Consider the following 25,077-nt stretch of genomic DNA (forward strand, 5'->3'; position numbering starts at 1 on the left):
CGATTTATCTCCTGATATCAGATCCATCAACAAATGAACCTGTCGCCTTTTATTATGAAGAGCTCAACCGGAAGTGTGGTATTATTGCTGCTTCCGGAGGAGACAGAGCGCCAGAGACCTGCAGCAGCTGGACCGACACATCTGGACCAGAACAGACCGGAGACCTGCGGAACGGACGCACAGACAGACGGGTTCCTGTCTCCCTCTCAGCATCCCCCCTCCTGTCTCTCCGTTCCGTGCCGTGCCGTTCCGGGCTCCATGGGGGACAGCATGGAGGAGACCCGAGTCATCTTCCACCTGGAGGACCAGGAGACCCCCTACTTGATCCGGATCAACGTGCCCGCGCAGCACGTCACCCTGGCGGACTTCAAACACGTCCTCAACAAACCGAACGTGAGATTCTTCTTCAAGTCCGTGGACGACGAGATCGGGTGAGTCACGTGACCGGTGTCGTGACGACGAGGCGTGACGTCACTGGTAGTGTTTTTGTTTTTGTTGTTTGTATATAAATATATATAAAATATATAAATACTGAAGGAATCAGATCTCAGTAAGAACCCTTTAGTGTCTCTTCTGGAGCTTTCTATCAGACTCAAGAGTCTTCTTCCGGTTTCTTTTATTCTGAAGGTTTGTTGATTTATTATCGTTTTATTAATAACATGATTTATGGAGTGAAACAAAGAAATAAACATGTTTCATATTTAATAAGATGAAGCCTCATTTGCATATTTAAACATAATGTGATTTAAACAATAATAAATCAAATGAATCCACATCAACATGAACCCGGTTCAGGTCTCTAAGTGGCCCTGGTGTATACACACACACACATATATACACATACACACACACACATATACACACATATACACACACACACACATACACACACACACACACACACACACAGAGTGGATATTAAAGAGCTTTTCTCTGATGTAACCGTTGGTCTCAGATTATTAAACAGAGTTTAGAAATACAGAAAAGATTAAAAATAGAAAAAAACAGTGAAGCTGTGTTAGTGTGTTTGTGTGTTGTGTGTGTTGACATTGTGACCTATTCATATTATAACATGATGATGATGATGATGATGATGATGATGATGATGAAGATGATGTGTGTTTCACAGCGTGGTCAAAGAGGAGATCAGTGATGAAGATGCCAGACTGCCCTTTGTGAACGGACGAGTCGTCTGCTGGGTCAGAAACACCCTCTCACACACACGCACACACACACACACACACACACACACCTGTTACCTGCTGACTCTCAGGTGATCCTCCCTCTCTCTCGCTCTCTCTCTCTCTCTCTCTCTCTCCAGCTGGTGTCTTCAGACACCTGTCAGTCAGATTTCAGGGGGTCAGACCTTCAGTCTATAGCCACGCCCACAGGCCTGGCCCCGCCCCCTATAGAGAGGACAGGTGTGATCGGAGACTCCAGACCTCCGTCCTTCCAGTGAGTACCTGTATAACATACCAAGATATCAATATTATCAATAATTCATGACGACTCTGATTAAAGCATTTAATACAATCTATGATTAGTTTGATCAAATGTGAACTTATTTCACTATGTAAGTGTGTAAGTGTGTAAGTGTGTTAGTGTGTAAGTGTGTTAGTTAGTGTGTTAGTGTGTTAGTGTGTAAGTGTGTTAGTTAGTGTGTTAGTGTGTTAGTGTGTAAGTATGTAAGTGTGTTAGTTAGTGTGTTAGTGTGTTAGTGTGTAAGTGTGTTAGTTAGTGTGTTAGTGTGTAAGTGTGTTAGTGTGTAAGTGTGTTAGTTAGTGTGTTAGTGTGTTAGTGTGTAAGTGTGTTAGTTAGTGTGTTAGTGTGTTAGTGTGTAAGTATGTAAGTGTGTTAGTTAGTGTGTTAGTGTGTTAGTGTGTAAGTGTGTTAGTGTGTAAGTGTGTTAGTGTGTTAGTTAGTGTGTTAGTGTGTTAGTGTGTAAGTATGTAAGTGTGTTAGTGTGTAAGTGTGTAAGTGTGTAAGTGTGTTAGTGTGTAAGTGTGTTAGTGTGTAAGTATGTAAGTGTGTAAGTGTGTAAGTGTGTTAGTGTGTTAGTGTGTTAGTGTGTTAGTGTGTAAGTGTGTAAGTGTGTTAGTGTGTAAGTGTGTTAGTGTGTTAGTGTGTAAGTGTGTTAGTGTGTAAGTGTGTTAGTGTGTTAGTGTGTTAGTGTGTTAGTGTGTAAGTGTGTTAGTGTGTTAGTGTGTAAGTGTGTAAGTGTGTAAGTGTGTTAGTGTGTTAGTGTGTAAGTGTGTTAGCGTGTAAGCGTGTTAGCGTGTAAGCGTGTTAGCGTGTTAGCGTGTAAGCGTGTTAGCGTGTAAGCGTGTAAGCGTGTTAGCGTGTTAGCGTGTTAGCGTGTAAGCGTGTTAGCGTGTAAGCGTGTAAGCGTGTAAGTGTGTTAGTGTGTAAGTGTGTTAGTGTGTAAGTGTGTTAGTGTGTAAGTGTGTTAGTGTGTTAGTGTGTAAGGGTGTTAGTGTGTTAGTGTGTACTATGTTTACTAACACTGGTGTGATATTGTTTTTGTGGTAGTATGTTTATACAAATTCTTCTTTTTATTCTTGTCTGTCTGTCTGTCTGTCTGTCTGCCTGACTGTCTGTCTGCCTGTCTGCCTGACTGTCTGCCTGCCTCTCTGTCTGTCTGTCTGCCTCTCTGTCTGTCTGCCTCTCTGTCTGTCTGCCTGTCTGTCTCTCTGTCTGTCTGCCTCTCTGACTGTCTGTCTGCCTCTCTGTCTGTCTGCCTCTCTGCCTGTCTGTCTCTCAGTGCTGCTGCTCTGAGTCAGGATGAGCTGCAGGGTTCAGAGGTGAAAGCTGTCTGTTCAGCACCAGAGAGGAGAGAGAGAGAAGAGCGACGTGAGAATCTTCATCACATGATCTAAATTAAATCCTGTTTCAGTTTTCTGTGTCTCTGATTGGCCGCTCTCTCTGCAGGATGCCACGCCCACCAACAACCAGCTGATCAAAATGGGGCGGGGCCAACAGGTGGAGGTGACAGTTCATCAACCCAACCGAGCAGCCAATTAGAGACCACCAGTTTCTGCTCCTCTGAGGAAGACTCAGGAGGAAGGTCAGACACACACACATATACACACATATACACAAACAAACACACACGTGTCTATCTATACTTGTGAGGACCCTCATTTACATAATGTATTTATTTACTAGACACAGTACAGATGAATCAGATCCCAGCGGTGGAGGCCGTGCATGTTATAGCAGCTGAACCTCCTAATGACCTCATGATGGCGCCACAGCTACGTTATTTGTTTCTAGGGCTGTAACATCACGTATTCGTATTAAACCATTTGGTACGAGGCTCACGAACCGAACAATACATTTGAATAATACTAGTGCATTTGGAAAATGCAGAAGCTTAAATTGTGGGAAATATAATGTTTTCTGCGCTCACTAGGAGACAACGGGCTGTGATCTCTGAACCAGAACAAACACAGCTGAGGCTCATAATTTCTTCCATATGTTTCAATTTGAACTCTCACTACTCCGACTAAGCCTCTGCTGCTACTTTAAGTTTCGTTTTTCCAATAGTCACATGCTCGCCCACTGACCAATCACAGCGCACGCTGCACCTCACTGCAGAGCTGCTGCTGCAAACTGAGCTGCACGTAATGCTGACGTAGCTGTAGGCCAGCTAGCAGCTCTGACACGTCAAAGAATACGCCCAACATGTCAAACTAAAGATCTGATTGGTTGAACACTATGACGATCAACAACATCGTCCCCATTCACTTAACCTGCACATGGATTCACTGGTGAGTCTGCAGGCCTGGGGCCTCTCTTCTACCTAGAGACACAGAGGTGAACTCTGATTGGATCAAAGCTCTACTTAAAACAAGCTGCACTGAAGCAGAGCAGCTGAGGAGCACAGTAGCTGTGCAATGAGGACATAAGATAATGGGAACAATATTTATATAAATTATGATACATGTAGTGTATTTAAGAAACATTATTAAATTATAAAATAGCTCTAACTTTGTGATTGTGTTTAGGCAGAGAAGGCTTTGCAGGCCCTGACGGCCACCACTGGATCCCAGTACACCTCAATGTAAAAGTACAACATAGTACAACACAGTACAACACAGTACAATTTAATACAACACAGTACAACATAACAACATACTACACAATACCAGTCTTTGTGCTAAGCTAAAGCTAAGCTAAAGCTAAAGATTAGTGATGACACTGCTCCTTTAAGCGACCTGATCACGTGACTCAGTGACATCAGCAGCAGCTCTCTCTGTGATTGGTCGCTTCACACTCACCTGCCCTCCGGTCTTCTTCTTCTTCTGCTCCAGTAAACCTGTTCACAGTCCAGGCTCCTCCCCCTGCTCTGATTGGCTGCTGCCGGTCATGTGGCCGGTGGTCCTGCGTGTTTATTGTCCATCAGATGAAAGAGTCCGCTCTGCTCTGAGAGCAGCTCATCGCTCTACATTATGATCTCAATCCGCTTTATTTCTACACATTTTCTGTCACATTTTGGGATTCTGGATTATTTAATCCATATTATTATTTTACTTTGTTCATGTTTTGGTCTGATTTAGTTTTCAACGGTTTGTTATTTATTTGTAAATGTTTATGGATATTAACAACTCATATTCACTGATTTATTTAAATTGTATTTATTCTAATGTGAAAAGAATATATATGTTTTTAAATATATTTTCACTGTTTATTTCATAGATTTCTACAAATATTTGAGGGATTTTTGCAAATTTTTCAGATGATCAACTCATTTCTTTGTTTTAATAATATTGTTTCTCTCTGTGATGTCACACCAGGTTCAGCCAATCAACAGGCCGGAGCAGCTCATCACCCAAACTCATCAGAAGACAACGACGACGTCATAAGAAACCCAAAGGACAGCAGCGGATGGAGAAGGTACACACAGAGAGAGACACACACATATACACACACACACAGAGACACACACACACACACACACACAGAGACACACACACACACACACACACACACATATACACATATACACACACACACACATATACACATATACACACACACACACACACACACACACACACACACATGTTTGTGTCACATTCAGGTTTTAAAATTTCATTTTAATATTTAAATATATAGAAAAATAAATATTGATCCTGTGTGTATTTGTATATTTGTATATGTATATTTGTATATATTTATTGAATACACACAGTACTACACAGTGTGCAGTAGAGCTGAGGTAGTGCTCTTATTCTGACAGTCTCAGACAGGAAGCAGCGGACATGATGTCATGTGATCAGCTTTGTTCTGTTCTGTTTTATTTATATTTTATATTTATGTCCTTTCTTATCTTTTAACTCTCTCCTGTCTGTCCTCCTGTCTGTCTTCCTGTCTGTCCTCCTGTCTGTCTTCCTGTCTGTCCTCCTGTCTGTCCTCCTGTCTGTCTTCCTGTCTGTCCTCCTGTCTGTCTTCCTGTCTGTCCTCCTGTCTGTCCTCCTGTCTGTCCTCCTGTCTGTCTTCCTGTCTGTCCTCCTGTCTGTCTTCCTGTCTGTCCTCCTGTCTGTCCTCCTGTCTGTCCTCCTGTCTGTCTTCCTGTCTGTCTTCCTGTCTGTCCTCCTGTCTGTCCTCCTGTCTGTCCTCCTGTCTGTCCTCCTGTCTGTCCTCCTGTCTGTCCTCCTGTCTGTCTTCCTGTCTGTCTGTCTCAGTCTGTGTCTTTCAGTAGTGTCACTGACTCCACCATGTCGCTCAACGTCATCACTGTAACTCTGAACATGGGTAAGTATCAGAAGACGTAGAACTAGATGAAGTAGAAGAAGAATAAGTAGAATCAGAAGAAGTACAACCAGAAGAAGTAGAATCAGAAGAAGTAGAACCAGAAGAAGTAGAATCAGAAGAAGTAGAATCAGAAGAAGTAGAACCAGAAGAAGTAGAACAAGAAGAAGTAGAATCAGAAGAAGTAGAACAAGAAGAAGTAGAATCAGAAGAAGTAGAACAAGAAGAAGTAGAATCAGAAGAAGTAGAACCAGAAGAAGTATAATCAGAAGAAGTAGAACCAGAAGAAGTAGAACAAGAAGAAGTAGAATCAGAAGAAGTAGAATCAGAAGTAGAATCAGAAGAAGTAGAACCAGAAGAAGTAGAACAAGAAGAAGTAGAATCAGAAGAAGTAGAATCAGAAGAAGTAGAACAAGAAGAAGTAGAATCAGAAGAAGTAGAACCAGAAGGTACTCAAGTACCTCTAATTTTGGACACAATAAGAGAAGTGGACATCAATAAACCTGTTAAACTAACTGTCTCTCTGTCCCCTTGCCCTCCTGTCTGTCTGACAGAGAGGTATAACTTCCTGGGTATCAGTATCGTAGGTCAGAGTAACGAGCGAGGAGACGGAGGTATTTATATCGGCTCCATCATGAAGGGAGGAGCTGTGGCAGCAGACGGACGCATCGAGCCTGGAGACATGTTACTGCAGGTACTACTGCTGGTACTACTAGTACTACTGATAATACGGTTAGTGGTACTACTAGTACTACTGATACTACGGTTAGTGGTACTGGACAGGGGGAAATCACTACTGGTACTACTAATACTACCGTTCATGGTAATAGTACTACCCTTAGCGGTACTACTAATACTGCTGTTAGAAGCACTAATACTACTGTTAAAGGTACTAATACTACTATTAGAAGTACTAATACTACTATTAGAGGTACTAATGGTACTGTTAGAAGTACAAATACTACTGTAAGAGGTACTAATACTACTGTTAGAGGTACTTATAGTACTCTTAGAAGTACTACTTGTATTAAGTGAGTAGATAAACGTGTCTGTCTGTCTCTCAGGTGAACAACATGAACTTTGAGAACATGAGTAACGACGATGCTGTTCGAGTCCTCAGAGAGATCGTCCACAAACCAGGGTGAGACGTCTAATACTACTAATCACAGTACTACTGCTAATACTACTATTACTACTGCTTCTACTAATACAGTATTTCTCAAACTCCCCTCTAGTGGGGCGCAGTGGTATTACAGGTGGGGCGCAGGGGAAATGCAGATTTATTTTATTTCAAGAACTTTATTGAGAACTTCACATATTACAAAAGTACAAAGTACACGGACATAAAACGAAGTCATTCATAAATACATGGAGAAATGCCTGTACTTTGGTGTAAATGTTTACGTTGCGCCGTTAGATCGTTGGTGACTCACATGTGTAGCTTAGAGCAAAATGAAGAGACGTTATGGAGATGAGCTGAGGTTCACAGCTCAACACTGGGTGAGTTCTTGTGTGGAGAGGGAGCCTCCACTCATCGGACATTCTGCTTCCTTCACCACATCCCTCCTCTGTGAGATCGGCCTCTCAAAACTAAATACAGATCTCAGCTCAACACTGAGCATTGACTGAGAGGCCGGATCAAGTCTGATCCCCGTTTAAACAGAGTTGTAGTGGAAAGCAGCTCCATGCAGCCACTGCTACTGATAAACCTGACGGCTCACACACCTGCACTCATGTTGTTTAGTTCTGCACAGGTTGCACTTTATTGTTATGATCTTGAAAAGTGCAAAACAGGTTAATTCCACAATAAGCTGAGTTATTTTTTGCACAGAGAGAACTTTCATTGTTCTAACAAAGTGATGGCACATTGTATTTGTTTTTGTCTGATGGAGCAATCTGCTTTACTTGACAGTGATGCAATTTTTTTTATTCTATTATTTGAAAAAGCACAGATGGAGGAGTCACAAAATGTTATTTCAATAAAAGTTCAACATGGAGCATGTTGTTACCATGTCGTTACCCTGTTGTTACACTGTTGTTACCATGTTGTTACACTGTTGTTACCATGTTGTTACCATGTTGTTACACTGTTGTTACCATGTTGTTTCCATGTTGTTACACTGTTGTTACACTGTTGTTACCATGTTGTTACCATGTTGTTACACTGTTGTTACCATGTTGTTACACTGTTGTTACCATGTTGTTACCATGTTGTTACACTGTTGTTACCATGTTGTTACACTGTTGTTACCATGTTGTTACACTGTTGTTACACTGTTGTTACACTGTTGTTACCATGTTGTTACCATGTTGTTACACTGTTGTTACCATGTTGTTACACTGTTGTTACCATGTTGTTACACTGTTGTTACCATGTTGTTACCATGTTGTTACACTGTTGTTACCATGTTGTTACACTGTTGTTACCATGTTGTTACACTGTTGTTGGGGCGGTGGGCGTGAACATGTTTCTTCCTCCAGAGTGGGGCGTGACAGAAAAGGTTAGAGAACCACTGGGCTAATAGTACATAATGTAACATGTATGTCGGCAACGGTGGCTAAGTGGAGAGCAGGGCCGTCCTTCAATCAGAAGATCGGTGGTTCGATCTCCGAGTCCGCTAGTCGCATGTCGATGTGTCGTTGAGCGAGACACTTAACCCAAAATGTCTCCCGTAGCTGAGCCCACAGTGTGATATAATCTGAATTGTAATTTGCTTTGGATAAAAGCGTCAGTAAGTATAAGTAAATGACTGGAATGTAATGTATTCACATCAATATGTACCTGTCTGTCTCTACCTGTCTGTCTCTCTAGTCCGGTGACGTTGACGGTGGCTAAGTGTTGGGATCCGAGTCCTCGCGGTTGCTTCAGTCTTCCGAGGAGTGAGTTTCCATCGTGTTGACAGAAAGTTTCCCCCTCTCTCACATTAAACTGAAACACACTAACCTGTCCTCCGTCTGTCTTCCGTCTGTCCTCCGTCTTCCGTCTGTCCTCATGTCTTCCGTCTGTCTTCCATCTGTCCTCCGTCCTTGTGTCGTCTGTCTGTCCTCCGTCTGTCTTCCGTCTGTCCTCCGTCTTCCGTCTGTCTTCCATCTGTCCTCCGTCCTTGTGTCGTCTGTCTGTCCTCCGTCTGTCCTTGTGTCCTCCGTCTGTCCTCCGTCCTCGTGTCTTCCGTCTGTCCTCCGTCTGTCCTCCGTCTGTCCTCGTAGGTGAGCCGGTCCGTCCGATCGACCCGGCTGCCTGGGTGTCGCACACGGCCGCCATGACGGGGAAGCTCCCCCCCCATTACGGTGAGACTCCCATCAGCCACTGCAGCATCCGTCCGTCACCACCTGTGCTTCCAATAACCTGCCGCTGTTTTTCAGGCGTGCACGAAGAAAACCTTCTCACCATCCACAGCGACATGACGGCGGTCGTCAAGGCGATGGCCAATCCTGAGTCAGGTCTGGAGGTTCGGGACCGGATGTGGCTGAAGATCACCATCCCCAACGCCTTCATTGGTAAGAAGAACCCTAACATCTGAGTGGTTGTATTTTTGCTGCTGGGTTCACCATGACATGAATTCAAATACAAAGATCCGTGTCTCACGTCAGTTTGTCCTCCGTCCAGGTTCCGATGTGGTGGACTGGCTCCACCGGAGCGTTGACGGGTTCACTGACCGCCGAGAAGCTCGCAAGTACGCCGGAAACCTGCTGAAGGCCGGATTCATCCGGCACACCGTCAACAAGGTGACCTTCTCTGAGCAGTGCTACTACGTGTTCGGAGACCTCTGTGGAGGTAAGACCAGCGCCCATCACTGGGAGTACTGGTGATTATTAGTGCTCATCAGTGAACGCTGTGTGTTCACATACGGAGATCTGAAGAGTTGTTCTTCACTACACAAACACAGTCCTTTAGGAAACTGGAGCAGAAATACCACGATCTACATTCAGGGTACATTCACTAGAACTAGTACCAGTTCTAGGACTAGTACCTCATACGGATTAACACTACTGATTCCTCCTGTCTGTCAGATCTGGGTGTGATGACTCTGCTGGATCCCGAAGAAGACTCCAGTCGAGGAGGATTAGATTGTGACCCTCTGGCTCCGGCATCGTGCCCCCAGAGGCCCCCGGCCTTCCCCTACCAGTACCCTGTCCCTCACCCCTACAGCTCACCTCCCCCCCTCCACCAGCTGCCGGCCTGGGGAGGAGGAGGAGGAGGAAGTCAGCACAGTGAAGGTGACATGTGTTTTCTATCCTGCTTGTAAACCATCATCTTGTTTTTTTGATCCGACATATTTAAATCGATTTTTATTAGATGTGGTACCTTAACATATTTAGAAAACAGATATATTTGTTTTACTCTGTGCCTTTTCCTGGTTGGTTACTGAATGATGTGCAGATATGCCTTGTTGCCCAGAGGGGGCGCAACAGTAGAATTCATCTTTTTATCATTCATTGGTTTTTATAGACTGACTCCTCTGGACACAAAGGAGTTACTAACTAACATTTATACAACACAAAACTTACTTCATGGTTAGTTTTTCTGAGAATAAGAATCAGGTGATCTCTGTAGCAGAGGAGGGATCGGACAGAGAGGAAGTTGATTCAAATAACAGTAACGCTACGCTTTAACAACAGTAACGCTACGCTTTAACAACAGTAACGTTACGCTTTAACAACAGTTACGCTTTAACAACAGTAACGCTACGCTTTAACAACAGTAACGTTACGCTTTAACAACAGTAACGCTTTAACAACAGTAACGCTACACTTTAACAACAGTAACGTTACGCTTTAACAACAGTAACGCTTTAACAACAGTAACGCTACGCTTTAACAACAGTAACGCTTTAACAACAGTAACGCTACGCTTTAACAACAGTAACACTACGCTTTAACAACAGTAACGTTACGCTTTAACAACAGTAACGCTTTAACAACAGTAACGCTACGCTTTAACAACAGTAACGCTTTAACAACAGTAACGCTACGCTTTAACAACAGTAACACTACGCTTTAACAACAGTAACGTTACGCTTTAACAACAGTTACGCTACACTTTAACAACAGTAACGTTACGCTTTAACAACAGTAACGCTTTAACAACAGTAACGCTACGCTTTAACAACAGTAACGCTTTAACAACAGTAACGCCACGCTTTAACAACAGTAATGTTACGCTTTAACAACAGTAACGCTTTAACAACAGTAACGCTTTAACAACAGTAACGCTACGCTTTAACAACAGTAACGCTACGCTTTAACAACAGTAACGTTACGCTTTAACAACAGTTACGCTTTAACAACAGTAACGCTACGCTTTAACAACAGTAACGCTTTAACAACAGTAACGCTACGCTTTAACAACAGTAACGTTACGCTTTAACAACAGTTACGCTACACTTTAACAACAGTAACGTTACGCTTTAACAACAGTAACGCTTTAACAACAGTAACGCTACGCTTTAACAACAGTAACGCTTTAACAACAGTAATGTTACGCTTTAACAACAGTAACGCTTTAACAACAGTAACGCTTTAACAACAGTAACGCTACGCTTTAACAACAGTAACGCTACGCTTTAACAACAGTAACGCTACGCTTTAACAACAGTTACGCTTTAACAACAGTAACGCTACGCTTTAACAACAGTAACGCTTTAACAACAGTAACGCTACGCTTTAACAACAGTAACGTTACGCTTTAACAACAGTAACGCTACGCTTTAACAACAGTAACGTTACGCTTTAACAACAGTTACGCTTTAACAACAGTAACGCTACGCTTTAACAACAGTAACGCTTTAACAACAGTAATGTTACGCTTTAACAACAGTAACGCTTTAACAACAGTAACGCTTTAACAACAGTAACGCTACGCTTTAACAACAGTAACGCTACGCTTTAACAACAGTAACGCTACGCTTTAACAACAGTTACGCTTTAACAACAGTAACGCTACGCTTTAACAACAGTAACGCTTTAACAACAGTAACGCTACGCTTTAACAACAGTAACGTTACGCTTTAACAACAGTAACGCTACGCTTTAACAACAGTAACGTTACGCTTTAACAACAGTTACGCTTTAACAACAGTAACGCTACGCTTTAACAACAGTAACGCTTTAACAACAGTAACGCTACACTTTAACAACAGTAACGTTACGCTTTAACAACAGTAACGCTTTAACAACAGTAACGCGACACTTTAACAACAGTAACGTTACGCTTTAACAACAGTAACGCTTTAACAACAGTAACGCTTTAACAACAGTAACGCTTTAACAACAGTAACGTTACGCTTTAACAACAGTAACGCTTTAACAACAGTAACGTTACGCTTTAACAACAGTTACGCTTTAACAACAGTAACGCTACGCTTTAACAACAGTAACGCTTTAACAACAGTAACGCTACGCTTTAACAACAGTAACGTTACGCTTTAACAACAGTAACGCTACGCTTTAACAACAGTAACGTTACGCTTTAACAACAGTTACGCTTTAACAACAGTAACGCTACGCTTTAACAACAGTAACGCTTTAACAACAGTAACGCTACACTTTAACAACAGTAACGTTACGCTTTAACAACAGTAACGCTTTAACAACAGTAACGCTACACTTTAACAACAGTAACGTTACGCTTTAACAACAGTAACGCTTTAACAACAGTAACGCTTTAACAACAGTAATGCTTTAACAACAGTAACGTTACGCTTTAACAACAGTAACGCTTTAACAACAGTAACGTTACGCTTTAACAACAGTTACGCTTTAACAACAGTAACGCTACGCTTTAACAACAGTAACGCTACGCTTTAACAACAGTAACGTTACGCTTTAACAACAGTAACGCTTTAACAACAGTAACGCTTTAACAACAGTAACGCTACGCTTTAACAACAGTAACACTTTAAACAACAGTTTAAACTACGCATTAACAACAGTAACGCTTTAACAACATCATGTTTTGATGTGAACAGGAAGTCACAGCAGTGAATCAAACTGTAGTGACGGTCAGAAGAAGGGCGGACGAGGCAGCCAATCAGAGACGACCAAACAGGAAGTGAGTGCTTCGCCCGACAAAGAGCTGGCGGCAGAGTCTCCCGGTGATGAAGGCATCCGGCGACCCACGACCTCCTGCTCTGGTCTCCATGGTAACAAAGACTCTAAGGACCTCCCGCCGGTTCCGTCGCCTCCGGGTCGGCAGTCGTTCTGCCTGGCCGTAGGAAACCCCGGTGATTTCTTTGTGGATGTCATGTGACCCTGTGATGGAGGATTACGTCCTGTGAGAAAACACCATGTTTGTACTTTTGAAGAAATATGTACACAAGCTGCTGATGGTGGAGTTTAACAAACAAACAATGAGACGAGGAGAGAAACTGATGTTTGATTTAAAGGTGGATTATCTCTGTACCTTCACTGTGGACTCTCTGACCTGATGCTGGATCATGATGGTTGTTATCAGTCACACATAACTGGTTCAGACGTCCGGTATAAAAACACCACTTCCACTGTTGCCCACATGAGCGTTGATATCCCCCATCCGGGACTATAGAGTCCCAGAGAGACCAGATACTCAGAGAGCCTTGATGTGGTTGTATAGAGTTGATCCTACACCTAAAAGAAGAGGCTGGTAGAAACCTCCTAAACACATCCTAGACAACTCCTAAACAACTCCTTGACACTTACTAGACAACTCTTAGACAACTCTTAGACAACTCTTAGACAACTCTTAGACATCTCAACTCCTAACCAACTCAAGTCCTAACACCTCCTGAACAGCCCCTGAACCCTGTGAAGGAGGATGTGGACGTTTTATGAGGACCAGATGAAATGGATGGATGGGCATCTACTGCTCCGTCGTTACACTGAGGAGAACACTACCGGTCTCTGCTGGTAACTCAGTTTATCTCATCACTCTTCAGTCTGTTCGTTCATGTGTCTCAGTAACACCTGACGTCCTCCAGAGCACATATGAATAATGTATTTTAACATGTGAGTATATGATGGATGAAGAGCTGCGGCAACCAGATTATTGTCTTTATTTATGAAAATAGTTTTATTTTGCTCTCTGTCTTTTCACTCTGGTTTTAAATCCTCAATGATTAAAAAATACAAAATGTCCAACTATCATTTTGTGGTGATTCTTTTGTGACATTTTTAATCAGAAGTTAATATATTTGAAAATATTGAGCATGTTTTCTAATAACTTGGAGGACAGTTTACCCTCAGTGTTATGAGAACGAAGCCTGCTGTTTGAAGATGATCAGGATTCATATGCAGACTAGCTTCCTCTCTCCTCAAACAGGAGGAGGGAGGGCCGCACCCCAATCCGCTAACACGCGGCCTTGGTGTGTGAATCAAACACGTTAGGGTTCCAGAAGTCAGAATAAAGATCTGTTCGGTCATAACACAGGTGAGTGTTTCAGGAGGACTCCGAAGATATGGAATAAAGGGAGTAAAGGAAGATTTAAAAATAAAATTAAAATAAAGCATTGGTTAGGAATGCAGGATTTAGTGGACGAAATAGGAAAGAGGAGATGATTCTGATGATCTTAAAAGTTCCCTCTATGTTATTGGAAAGCATAATAATGGAAAGTGTGAATGTTGTGAAGAAGAAGAAACTGTGGACCAAGTTGTATTGTCCTGTCTGAGGTACGAGTCAGAGAGATTAGTGGGTGGCCTCAGTGCCGAGGAGACGAGTTGTTCTGAATGGAACGCGGCCGAGCTGCTATCAGCTGATAGCTTGGCTCCATCCGCCGCCATCTTGGCTCCGAACCGGAGGAGACCGGACAGTTTCACGGTCAAACGGGCGGATGGAGTGAACCGAGAGGTTCTCTGTGAGGCAAGAACACGGAGGACCGGTAACACATCTGTCTCTCTGTCTGTCTGTCTCTCTGTCTGTCTGTCTCTCTGTCTCTCTGTCTGTCTGTCTGTCTCTCTCTGTCTGTCTGTCTGTCTGTCTGTCTGCCTGTCTCTCTCTGTCTGTCTGTCTGTCTGCGCTGCAGTAGCGGTAGAGTCGTCTCGTCTAACAGAACTTCATTGTAAATCCTTCTTTATGTGACGTAACGCGGATTGATACCGGCCGGTGTGGTTAGGTCTGATGGTCTGATATACATCAATAGAGACCACTCTACAGTTCGGCGCGTTCAAACCGCAGTTATTTAAATGTTATCGCGACTGTTTGATGAATAACGTTATTCTAGCTCCTAATGTTGCTGACGTCACGTGATTGGGCGGTGACGTCAGCCTGACTCCCTTCTAACGTTACCGGAAGAGAAGTGAACCAAAGACCTGGAGGGTTTAGTGTGGAGTCCGAATCCACCAGAACACTTGAACGTGTCTGCGAGGAGCTGCAGAGCAACGCTGTCTTCTTCTGCACTTTATATTTAAAGTCATCGGATGACTAGAAGGTTAGCATCTACGCTAGCATGCTAACTAGCAGCTGTAATGTTAAAGGTGTCTCTGAGGTGACGTCATTCCTGGAGGCCAGGAAGTACTACAGTTAGTACTTTTTTATATATATATATATATAAATACTGTTTTGTTTCCAGTGAATATTAATGACTTTATAAAGTGTCTGTTGTTGTAAACATAACTGTTGTTGCTCTAGAAACAATATTCAGCTCTATCTAAATTATAAATAATTCCCAATGCTCTTCTGAATTTCATTGTTTTCAAAATCCTATTATTTATTATGAAGAAGAACAGAGTATTGATAAGAGTATCTCGTAGTCATAATATACCTTATTATATATACATGGATGTGTAGTGTGTCTTTTGTAATTGAACCTTTATTGAAGGAGAAACAGAATGCCTTATGCTCTTCTTCTGTGGTGGCAGATAGAGTTCAGTGTTGATCATCTGTTCACTGGGTTCCTCTCTAAAGGTGCGTTCACACCAAACGTGTTAATCGCGTCATTCGCGCCACGTTACTCGCGGGGGACCATTTGTGGTCATTCGCGTGAATCTCGCCATTCGCGCTAGACAAGCCAGAGAGGGGCGTGGCTTATCGCCAATTTTCGCAAATTCTGGCTTGCGTACCAAATTTAAAAAAATTCCCAGTATCCCAAGCACCTCCTATTTGCGACAAACACGTACGATAATAATAATAAACATTAGAATAACAATAGGTCCTCCGCTCCGACTACGTCGGTGCTCGGGCCCTAACAGAGGCAGCAGATGTTGGGATCGTCACCGTCCAACATGTCAAGCTAGCCCACTGACCAATCACATACATGTAGGCCGCTAGCAGCTCTGACACGTCAAAGAATACGCCCAACATGTCAAACTAAAGATCTGATTGGTTGAACACTATGACGATCAACAACATCGTCCCCATTCACTTAACCTGCACATGGATTCACTGGTGAGTCTGCAGGCCTGGGGCCTCTCTTCTACCTAGAGACACAGAGGTGAACTCTGATTGGATCAAAGCTCTACTTAAAACAAGCTGCACTGAAGCAGAGCAGCTGAGGAGCACAGTAGCTGTGCTATGAGAACATAAGATAATGGGAAAAAAATGTATAATACATGTAGTGTATTTATGAAAAATTATAAAATAGCTATATCTTTGTGATTCTGTTTAGGCCAGCAGAGAAGGCTTTGAAGGCCGTGACGGCCACCACTGATATACACACATATACACATAGTCCGGTCTCTACTGATATGAGGGATCGTAGAGCTCTGGGTGAACACAGACGGTATTTGTTTCCTGATTCAACAACGGCAGGACGTCACTGATGACAGGAGAAACATCTCAACGCTGATTGGCTATCGCGCCGCAGCGTCACGCCATTTTTTCGCCGGAGTTGAAAAATTTCAACTTGCACGTTTGAGGCTTTTTGGCCGCAAATTTGCGACACTCCAGTCTCATCGCGTCCGTGCATAGACTTTGTATGTAATCTACTCGTTTGGTGTGAACACACCTTAACAATCCTCCTCTTCCTCTGCAGCGACTCTTCATTATGATCAGCTGTGACTGACTGACAGGTGTCAGCCATGATCGGAGGACTCTTCATCTACAACCACAAGGGGGAGGTGTTGATCTCCAGGGTGTATCGCGATGACATCGGGTGAGTCCGAAAGGTCACTGCCCAAATGCTCACGAGCCAGCAATAAAACTATCAAAATACTCAGTCACACTGAGTCTACTCACAATTTGTTCAGCTTCATGATTATGTATTCAGGTCCTAATGACGTGTCCGGGTACAGGGGGGACAACGTGTTTGGGTACAGGGGGACCACGTGTTTGGGTACAAGGGGACCACGTGTTTGGGTACAAGGGGACCACATGTTTGGGTACAGGAGGACCACATGTTTGGGTAAAGGAGGACCACATGTTTGGGTACAGAGGGGACCACGTGTTTGGGTACAGAGGGGACCACGTGTTTGGGTACAGAGGGGACCACGTGTTTGGGTACAGAGGGGACCACGTGTTTGGGTACAGAGGGGACCACGTGTTTGGGTACAGAGGGGACCACGTGTTTGGGTACAAGGGGGACCACGTGTTTGGGTACAGGAGGACGTGTTTGGGTACAAGGGGGACCACGTGTTTGGGTACAGAGGGGACCACGTGTTTGGGTACAGAGGGGACCACGTGTTTGGGTACAAGGGGGACCACGTGTTTGGGTACAGAGGGGACCACGTGTTTGGGTACAGAGGGGACCACGTGTTTGGGTACAGAGGGGACCACGTGTTTGGGTACAGAGGGGACCACGTGTTTGGGTACAAGGGGGACCACGTGTTTGGGTACAGGAGGACGTGTTTGGGTACAGAGGGGACCACGTGTTTGGGTACAGAGGGGACCACGTGTTTGGGTACAAGGGGACCACGTGTTTGGGTACAAGGGGGACCACGTGTTTGGGTACAAGAGGGATATGTCTGTGTGTACATCCTGTCCTACTACTACTACTACTACTACCACCACCCAGGGTATAGGGTAAATATTTTGTTTCCAGTTCTGTCTTCTTGCTCAAAGACCTCTGGTGGTTCCAGTGACTCATTTTGTCTGCCTGTAGGGGGCGCTGAGTGGGACAACAGTCTTCCTAAATAAACCGGTCTGATAGGTGGGTTGGATTCAGTGACTTTAACGTTGTCCCGTCTTGTCTCAGGAGAAACGCCGTGGACGCGTTCAGAGTTAACGTCATCCACGCCCGGCAGCAGGTCCGCTCTCCGGTCACCAACATCGCCCGGACCAGCTTCTTCCACGTAAAGCGCTCCAACATCTGGCTGGCAGCCGTCACCAAGCAGAACGTCAACGCCACCATGGTGTTCGAGTTCCTCTACAAGATGTGCGACGTCATGTCCGCCTACTTTGGCAAGATCAGCGAGGAGAACGTCAAGAACAACTTTGTTCTCATCTACGAGCTGCTTGACGGTAACGCTTTTTATTTTGAAAGGGCAGGACAGGAAATGATTTCAGCTCTGTAAGAAATAAAAGTAGAAACTGTCAAGTATACGTGGAGGTCTCACTCTGTCTTCGGTTCGGTGGTTCTGACCCTGAACTCCAACAGCAAGTCGTCCATCTTTCTGCTGCTCTGTTGTTTTTTTAGGTTTTGATTTTTGTAAGCGTTGGATGAGAAAATCAAAACCTAAAGAAAATACAGCGCTGACAGGAGTCGTCTCTGAGCTGCTGATCTGTGCTGCCGTTTGATTGTTTGCTTGTTTGTTTGTTTATTTGTTTGGACTAACAGTGTTTGTGTCCTGCAGAGATTCTGGACTTTGGTTACCCTCAAAACTCAGAGACTGGGGCTCTGAAAACCTTCATCACTCAGCAAGGAATCAAGAGTCAGGTAGGACTGAGACATTACATTACAATACATTACATTACAGTCATTTAGCAGACGCTTTGATCCCAAAGGACGGCCCTGCTCTCCACTTAGCCACAGTCACCCGAGACATGATGTGGATTTATTATTAATAAATAATAAAGTAATAAAACTAAGAGGAGACTACGACTCAAGAAGAAAACAGATTGTAATTTGCTTTTAATGTGAAACTCACTGTTTCCTGTTTCCTGTTTTCCTTTGGTCTCCTGCATTGTCCTACAGCACCATGTAAGTTCACACACACACACACACACACAGACACACATACACACATACACACAGTGTTTAGTCCCTATTGAGTTAATTTAATAATTAATATTAAATACATAATGATAATAAAAGTCTCTGTGATGCTTCAGTACATTTAACCAAACAAGTTAAAGTACTATTGTTTCGCTCTAATACTGTTAATAATATTTGAATACACAGTCCAAAGAGGAGCAGTCTCAGATCACCAGTCAGGTCACCGGTCAGATCGGCTGGAGACGAGAAGGAATCAAATACAGACGCAACGAGCTCTTTCTGGACGTGTTGGAGAGCGTCAACCTGCTCATGTCCCCTCAAGGTAACTAAAGTCCCCTCAAGGTAAATGTCTCCGCTAGGTTACGTTCCCTCGAGGTAACTGACTGTCCCCTCTAGGTAACGGACTGTCCCCTCTAGGTAACGGACTGTCACCTTTAGCTAACTGACTGTCCCCTCTAGGTAACGGACTGTCCCCTCTAGGTAACGGACTGTCACCCTTAGCTAACTGACTGTCCCCTCTAGGTAACGGACTGTCCCCTCTAGGTAACGGACCGTCACCTTTAGCTAACTGACTGTCACCTCTAGCTAACTGACTGTCACCTCGAGGTAACTGACCGTCCCCTCTAGGTAACTGACCGTCCCCTCTAGGTAACTGACTGTCACCTCTAGGTAACTGACCGTCACCTCTAGGTAACTGACCGTCCCCTCCAGGTAACTGACTGTCCCCTCTAGGTAACGGACTGTCACCTTTAGCTAACTTAGCTAACTGACCATCACCTTTAGCTAACTGACTGTCCCCTCTAGGTAACGGACCATCACCTTTAGCTAACTGACCGTCACCTTTCGCTAACTGACTGTCCCCTCTAGGTAACGGACCGTCCCCTCTAGGTAACTGACCGTCCCCTCTAGGTAACTGACTGTCCCCTCTAGATAACGGACCATCACCTTTAGCTAACTGACCGTCACCTTTCGCTAACTGACTGTCCCCTCTAGGTAACGGACCATCACCTTTAGCTAACTGACCGTCACCTTTAGCTAACTGACTGTCCCCTCTAGGTAACGGACCATCACCTTTAGCTAACTGACCGTCACCTTTCGCTAACTGACTGTCCCCTCTAGGTAACTGACCGTCACCTTTCGCTAACTGACCGTCCCCTCTAGGTAACTGACTGTCCCCTCTAGGTAACGGACCGTCCCCTTTAGGTAACTGACTGTCCCCTCTAGGTAACGGACCATCACCTTTAGCTAACTGACTGTCCCCTCTAGGTAACGGACCGTCCCCTTTAGGTAACTGACTGTCCTCTCTAGGTAACGGACCGTCACCTTTAGCTAACTGACTGTCCCCTCTAGGTAACGGACCGTCACCTTTAGCTAACTGACTGTCCCCTCTAGGTAACGGACCATCACCTTTAGCTAACTGACCATCACCTTTCGCTAACTGACTGTCCCCTCTAGGTAACTGACTGTCCCCTCTAGGTAACGGACCATCACCTTTAGCTAACTGACCGTCACCTTTCGCTAACTGACTGTCCCCTCTAGGTAACGGACCATCACCTTTAGCTAACTGACCGTCACCTTTAGCTAACTGACTGTCCCCTCTAGGTAACGGACCATCACCTTTAGCTAACTGACCGTCACCTTTCGCTAACTGACCGTCCCCTCTAGGTAACTGACTGTCCCCTCTAGGTAACGGACCGTCCCCTTTAGGTAACTGACTGTCCCCTCTAGGTAACGGACCATCACCTTTAGCTAACTGACTGTCCCCTCTAGGTAACGGACCGTCCCCTTTAGGTAACTGACTGTCCCCTCTAGGTAACGGACCATCACCTTTAGCTAACTGACTGTCCCCTCTAGGTAACGGACCGTCCCCTCTAGGTAACTGACTGTCCCCTCTAGGTAACGGACCATCACCTTTAGCTAACTAACCGTCACCTTTCGCTAACTGACTGTCCCCTCTAGGTAACTGACCGTCACCTTTCGCTAACTGACCGTCCCCTCTAGGTAACTGACTGTCCCCTCTAGGTAACGGACCGTCCCCTTTAGGTAACTGACTGTCCCCTCTAGGTAACGGACCATCACCTTTAGCTAACTGACTGTCCCCTCTAGGTAACGGACCGTCCCCTTTAGGTAACTGACTGTCCCCTCTAGGTAACGGACCGTCACCTTTAGCTAACTGACTGTCCCCTCTAGGTAACGGACCGTCACCTTTAGCTAACTGACTGTCCCCTCTAGGTAACGGACCATCACCTTTAGCTAACTGACCATCACCTTTCGCTAACTGACTGTCCCCTCTAGGTAACTGACTGTCCCCTCTAGGTAACGGACCATCACCTTTAGCTAACTGACCGTCACCTTTCGCTAACTGACTGTCCCCTCTAGGTAACGGACCATCACCTTTAGCTAACTGACCGTCACCTTTAGCTAACTGACTGTCCCCTCTAGGTAACGGACCATCACCTTTAGCTAACTGACCGTCACCTTTCGCTAACTGACCGTCCCCTCTAGGTAACTGACTGTCCCCTCTAGGTAACGGACCGTCCCCTTTAGGTAACTGACTGTCCCCTCTAGGTAACGGACCATCACCTTTAGGTAACTGACTGTCCCCTCTAGGTAACGGACCATCACCTTTAGCTAACTGACTGTCCCCTCTAGGTAACGGACCGTCCCCTCTAGGTAACTGACTGTCCCCTCTAGGTAACGGACCGTCACCTTTAGCTAACTGACTGTCCCCTCATCATGTGACTCTACAGGTCAGGTGCTCAGCGCTCACGTCTCCGGACGCGTGGTGATGAAGAGTTACCTGAGCGGGATGCCAGAGTGTAAGTTCGGCATGAACGACAAGATCGTCATCGACAAGCAAGGAAAAGGAGCAAGTTCAGAGGACGGCGCCAAGAGGTCAGAGGTCACGCAGGTCACCTGCATCACCACCTCCGTATATGGTCACTTCCTGTCTCACTGTGTCCTCTGTCCTCAGCGGTAAACAGTCGATAGCCATCGATGACTGCACCTTCCATCAGTGTGTTCGTCTCAGCAAGTTTGACTCTGAACGCAGCATCAGCTTCATCCCTCCAGACGGAGACTATGAGCTCATGAGGTCAGAGGTCACACACACACACACACACACACACACCAGGAGACATCAGGCCTGAGACGTGTGTCTGCAGGTATCGGACCACCAAAGACATCATCCTGCCCTTCAGGGTCATCCCTCTGGTCCGAGAGGTCGGTCGAACCAAACTGGAGGTCAAAGTTGTCATCAAGTCCAACTTCAAGTCGTCTCTGCTCGCTCAGAAGATCGAGGTACCACGATTAATATTAATAAAATATATGATAAATATATAATATAATAAGTCTTATTAATATGTATATTATTATTAATTCAATATTAATATAAACAATAACCTTCTATTTAGTTTCACAGAACTAAAGTTATGTTGACGTTTATAAAGACATGTCTGCTCTCTCAGCTCTACTTCATTGATGATGTATTCATATTTAATAATGGAAGCCCCCCCCCCCCCCCCCCCCTCAGGTGAGGATCCCCACCCCCCTCAACACCAGCGGGGTGCAGCTCATCTGTATGAAGGGAAAAGCAAAGTACAAAGCTAGTGAGAACGCCATCGTGTGGAAGTAAGTAGGACTGTGACATCATCAGGTGTGTGTGACATCACCGGGTGTGTGTGTGTGACATCATCAGGTAACCTGTGTGTGTTTCAGGGTGAAGAGGATGGCCGGTATGAAGGAGTCTCAGGTCAGTGCAGAGATCGAGTTGCTTCCAACCAACGACAAGAAGAAGTGGGCTCGACCTCCAATCTCCATGAACTTTGAGGTTATTAATTATTAATTATTCAGTATTCATCATGTTCACCTGTACAGGTAACTGAGTACAGAGGGGTTGATTGCTCTCTATCTCCCCCCCCTCAGGTGCCCTTTGCCCCCTCCGGTCTGAAGGTGAGGTACCTGAAGGTGTTCGAGCCCAAACTGAACTACAGCGATCACGACGTCATCAAATGGGTTCGTTACATCGGACGAAGTGGAATCTATGAGACCCGCTGCTGAGGAAGAACACGACATCATCATCATCATCGCTGTGTGTCCCAGTGAAACCAGTCCTCAGTAGTTCATATTCGGACTTTAAGTGCACAAACACTGGGTCCTACACTTCCCACAATGCACCTGGATAGAGTCTGTGACTAGAGGCTGACCTACATGTGTGAAATCGGTGGATATGTCCAAACCAGTTTACCCAGCATGCTTTGCTTTCAGTGTTCATTGAATTAAATGAATTCATGTCTGTTTTTATTTTTTGTGTTTTTACAGTTTTTGTATCAGATGTGTCGAAAATAATAAAACTTATGAATCTGAACTCATACAGCTGTTTGTGCGTGTGTGTGTGTGTGTGTGTGTGTGTGTGTGTGTGTGTGATGAAAAGTCATAGTATAGTATGTCACAGTAGTACAGCCTGTTCTCAGTGTGTGTGTGTAGATGTGTATTTTCTCTGTGTGTTCAGTGTGTGTGTGTTTGTGTTTAGTGTGTGTGATGGACTGTGTGTGTGTGTGTGTGTGATGTGTGTTTTCTCTGTTTTCAGTGTGTGTGTTTGTTCGTTTAGTGTGTGTGATGGACTGTGTGTGTGTGTGTGTGATGGACAGTGTGTGTGTGTGTGTGTGTGTGTGTGTTATGGACAGTGTGTGTGTGTGTGTTATGGACAGTGTGTGTGTGTGTGAGATGGACTGTGTGTGTGTGTGTGTGTGTGTGTGTGTTATGGACAGTGTGTGTGTGTGTGTGTGTGTGTGTGTGTGTGTGATGGACAGGTGAATGGACAGAGGTGTAATTAAATCCTCGTCCTTCAGCTGTGGCTGAATGTCCGTCTCTCTGAGACCCGGCGCTCCAGCCTCCGGTCGGCTGGACGGCTGCCAGGAGGCCCCCGGGGGCCCCGTGACCCCAGCCAAGAACACTGAAGCATTATGGGATACTGCAGGTTCTACCTGAGGGACTGATGACTTCACTTTGTTTAATGTGTTCCTTTGTTTGAAAAATATGTTGTTGTCATGGTGACAACCAACAGATTCTGAATCAGTGTGTTTGATTCGTTCACGACGACAGAATAAATTAAATGTTGTTTCACAGGTTTGTTTGTTTAACAGTCTGCAGCAGCTTTGTGAGGCTGTATGAGAGCAACTAGTTAAATGCTAACATTAGCATCCAAGAACTAAAGTAGCACTAGTGAGCTAACGTCTGTATGAACTAAAGAGACTCACTAACTTCTGTATAAACTAGAAAGACTCACTAACTTCTGTATAAACTAGAAATACTCACTAACTTCTGTATAAACTAAAGAGACTCACTAACTTCTGTATGAACTAAAGAGACTCACTAACTTCTGTATAAACTAAAGAGACTCACTAACTTCTGTATAAACTAGAAAGACTCACTAACTTCTGTATAAACTAAAGAGACTCACTAACTTCTGTATGAACTAAAGAGACTCACTAACTTCTGTATGAACTAAAGAGACTCACTAACTTCTGTATAAACTAAAGAGACTCACTAACTTCTGTATAAACTAGAAAGACTCACTAACTTCTGTATGAACTAAAGAGACTCACTAACTTCTGTATGAACTAAAAAGACTCACTAACTTCTGTATGAGCTAAAGAGACTCACTAACTTCTGTATGAACTAAAAAGACTCACTAACTTCTGTATGAACTAGAAAGACTCACTAACTTCTGTATGAACTAGAAAGACTCACTAACTTCTGTATGAGCTAAAGAGACTCACTAACTTCTGTATGAACTAAAGAGACTCACTAACTTCTGTATGAACTAAAGAGACTCACTAACTTCTGTAAGAACTAAAGAGACTCACTAACTTCTGTATGAACTATAAAGACTCACTAACTTCTGTATGAACTAAAGAGACTCACTAACTTCTGTATAAACTAAAAAGACTCACTAACTTCTGTATGAACTATAAAGACTCACTAACTTCTGTATGAACTAAAGAGACTCACTAACTTCTGTATGAGCTAAAGAGACTCACTAACTTCTGTATGAACTAAAGAGACTCACTAACTTCTGTATGAACTAAAGAGACTCACTAACTTCTGTATGAACTAAAGAGACTCACTAACTTCTGTATGAACTAAAGAGACTCACTAACTTCTGTATGAACTAAAGAGACTCACTAACTTCTGTATGAACTAAAGAGACTCACTAACTTCTGTAAGAACTAAAGAGACTCACTAACTTCTGTATGAACTA

At 44.2% G+C, this 25,077-nt stretch overlaps 2 protein-coding genes across 3 annotated transcripts; both read left to right on the forward strand.

The window, feature by feature from the left end:
• The first annotated feature begins 121 nt into the window (after positions 1 to 121).
• On the forward strand, positions 122 to 13,864 carry dvl3b (dishevelled segment polarity protein 3b). 2 transcript variants are annotated; one of them, XM_079165636.1, is made up of 15 exons: positions 122 to 431; positions 1,130 to 1,199; positions 1,322 to 1,455; positions 2,762 to 2,850; positions 2,929 to 3,064; positions 4,797 to 4,896; positions 5,688 to 5,757; positions 6,309 to 6,448; positions 6,819 to 6,895; positions 8,567 to 8,634; positions 8,962 to 9,042; positions 9,118 to 9,252; positions 9,362 to 9,529; positions 9,766 to 9,972; positions 12,723 to 13,864. In XM_079165636.1, exons 1-15 carry the CDS (start codon positions 259 to 261, stop codon positions 13,001 to 13,003), a joined length of 1,929 nt encoding a protein of 642 aa, XP_079021762.1. In that variant the 5' UTR covers positions 122 to 258; the 3' UTR covers positions 13,004 to 13,864. The 2 variants fall into 2 exon arrangements, with proteins under 2 accessions (XP_079021762.1, XP_079021761.1); XM_079165635.1 differs by having other exon boundaries at positions 8,962 to 9,252.
• A 658-nt stretch (positions 13,865 to 14,522) lies between these two features.
• LOC306701026 (AP-2 complex subunit mu-B-like) lies at positions 14,523 to 23,187 on the forward strand. The gene is made up of 12 exons (XM_079166242.1): positions 14,523 to 14,606; positions 16,698 to 16,817; positions 17,856 to 18,121; positions 18,454 to 18,536; positions 18,795 to 18,800; positions 19,002 to 19,137; positions 21,566 to 21,710; positions 21,790 to 21,909; positions 21,980 to 22,115; positions 22,348 to 22,445; positions 22,533 to 22,644; positions 22,740 to 23,187. The coding sequence occupies exons 2-12, from the start codon at positions 16,744 to 16,746 to the stop codon at positions 22,872 to 22,874; spliced, it is 1,311 nt and encodes a 436-aa protein (XP_079022368.1). The 5' UTR covers positions 14,523 to 14,606; positions 16,698 to 16,743; the 3' UTR covers positions 22,875 to 23,187.
• The last annotated feature ends 1,890 nt before the right edge of the window (positions 23,188 to 25,077 follow it).

This window comes from Pholis gunnellus, assembly GCF_910591455.1.
Source record: "Pholis gunnellus genome assembly, chromosome: 9".
NCBI classification, from domain to species: Eukaryota; Metazoa; Chordata; class Actinopteri; order Perciformes; family Pholidae; genus Pholis; species Pholis gunnellus.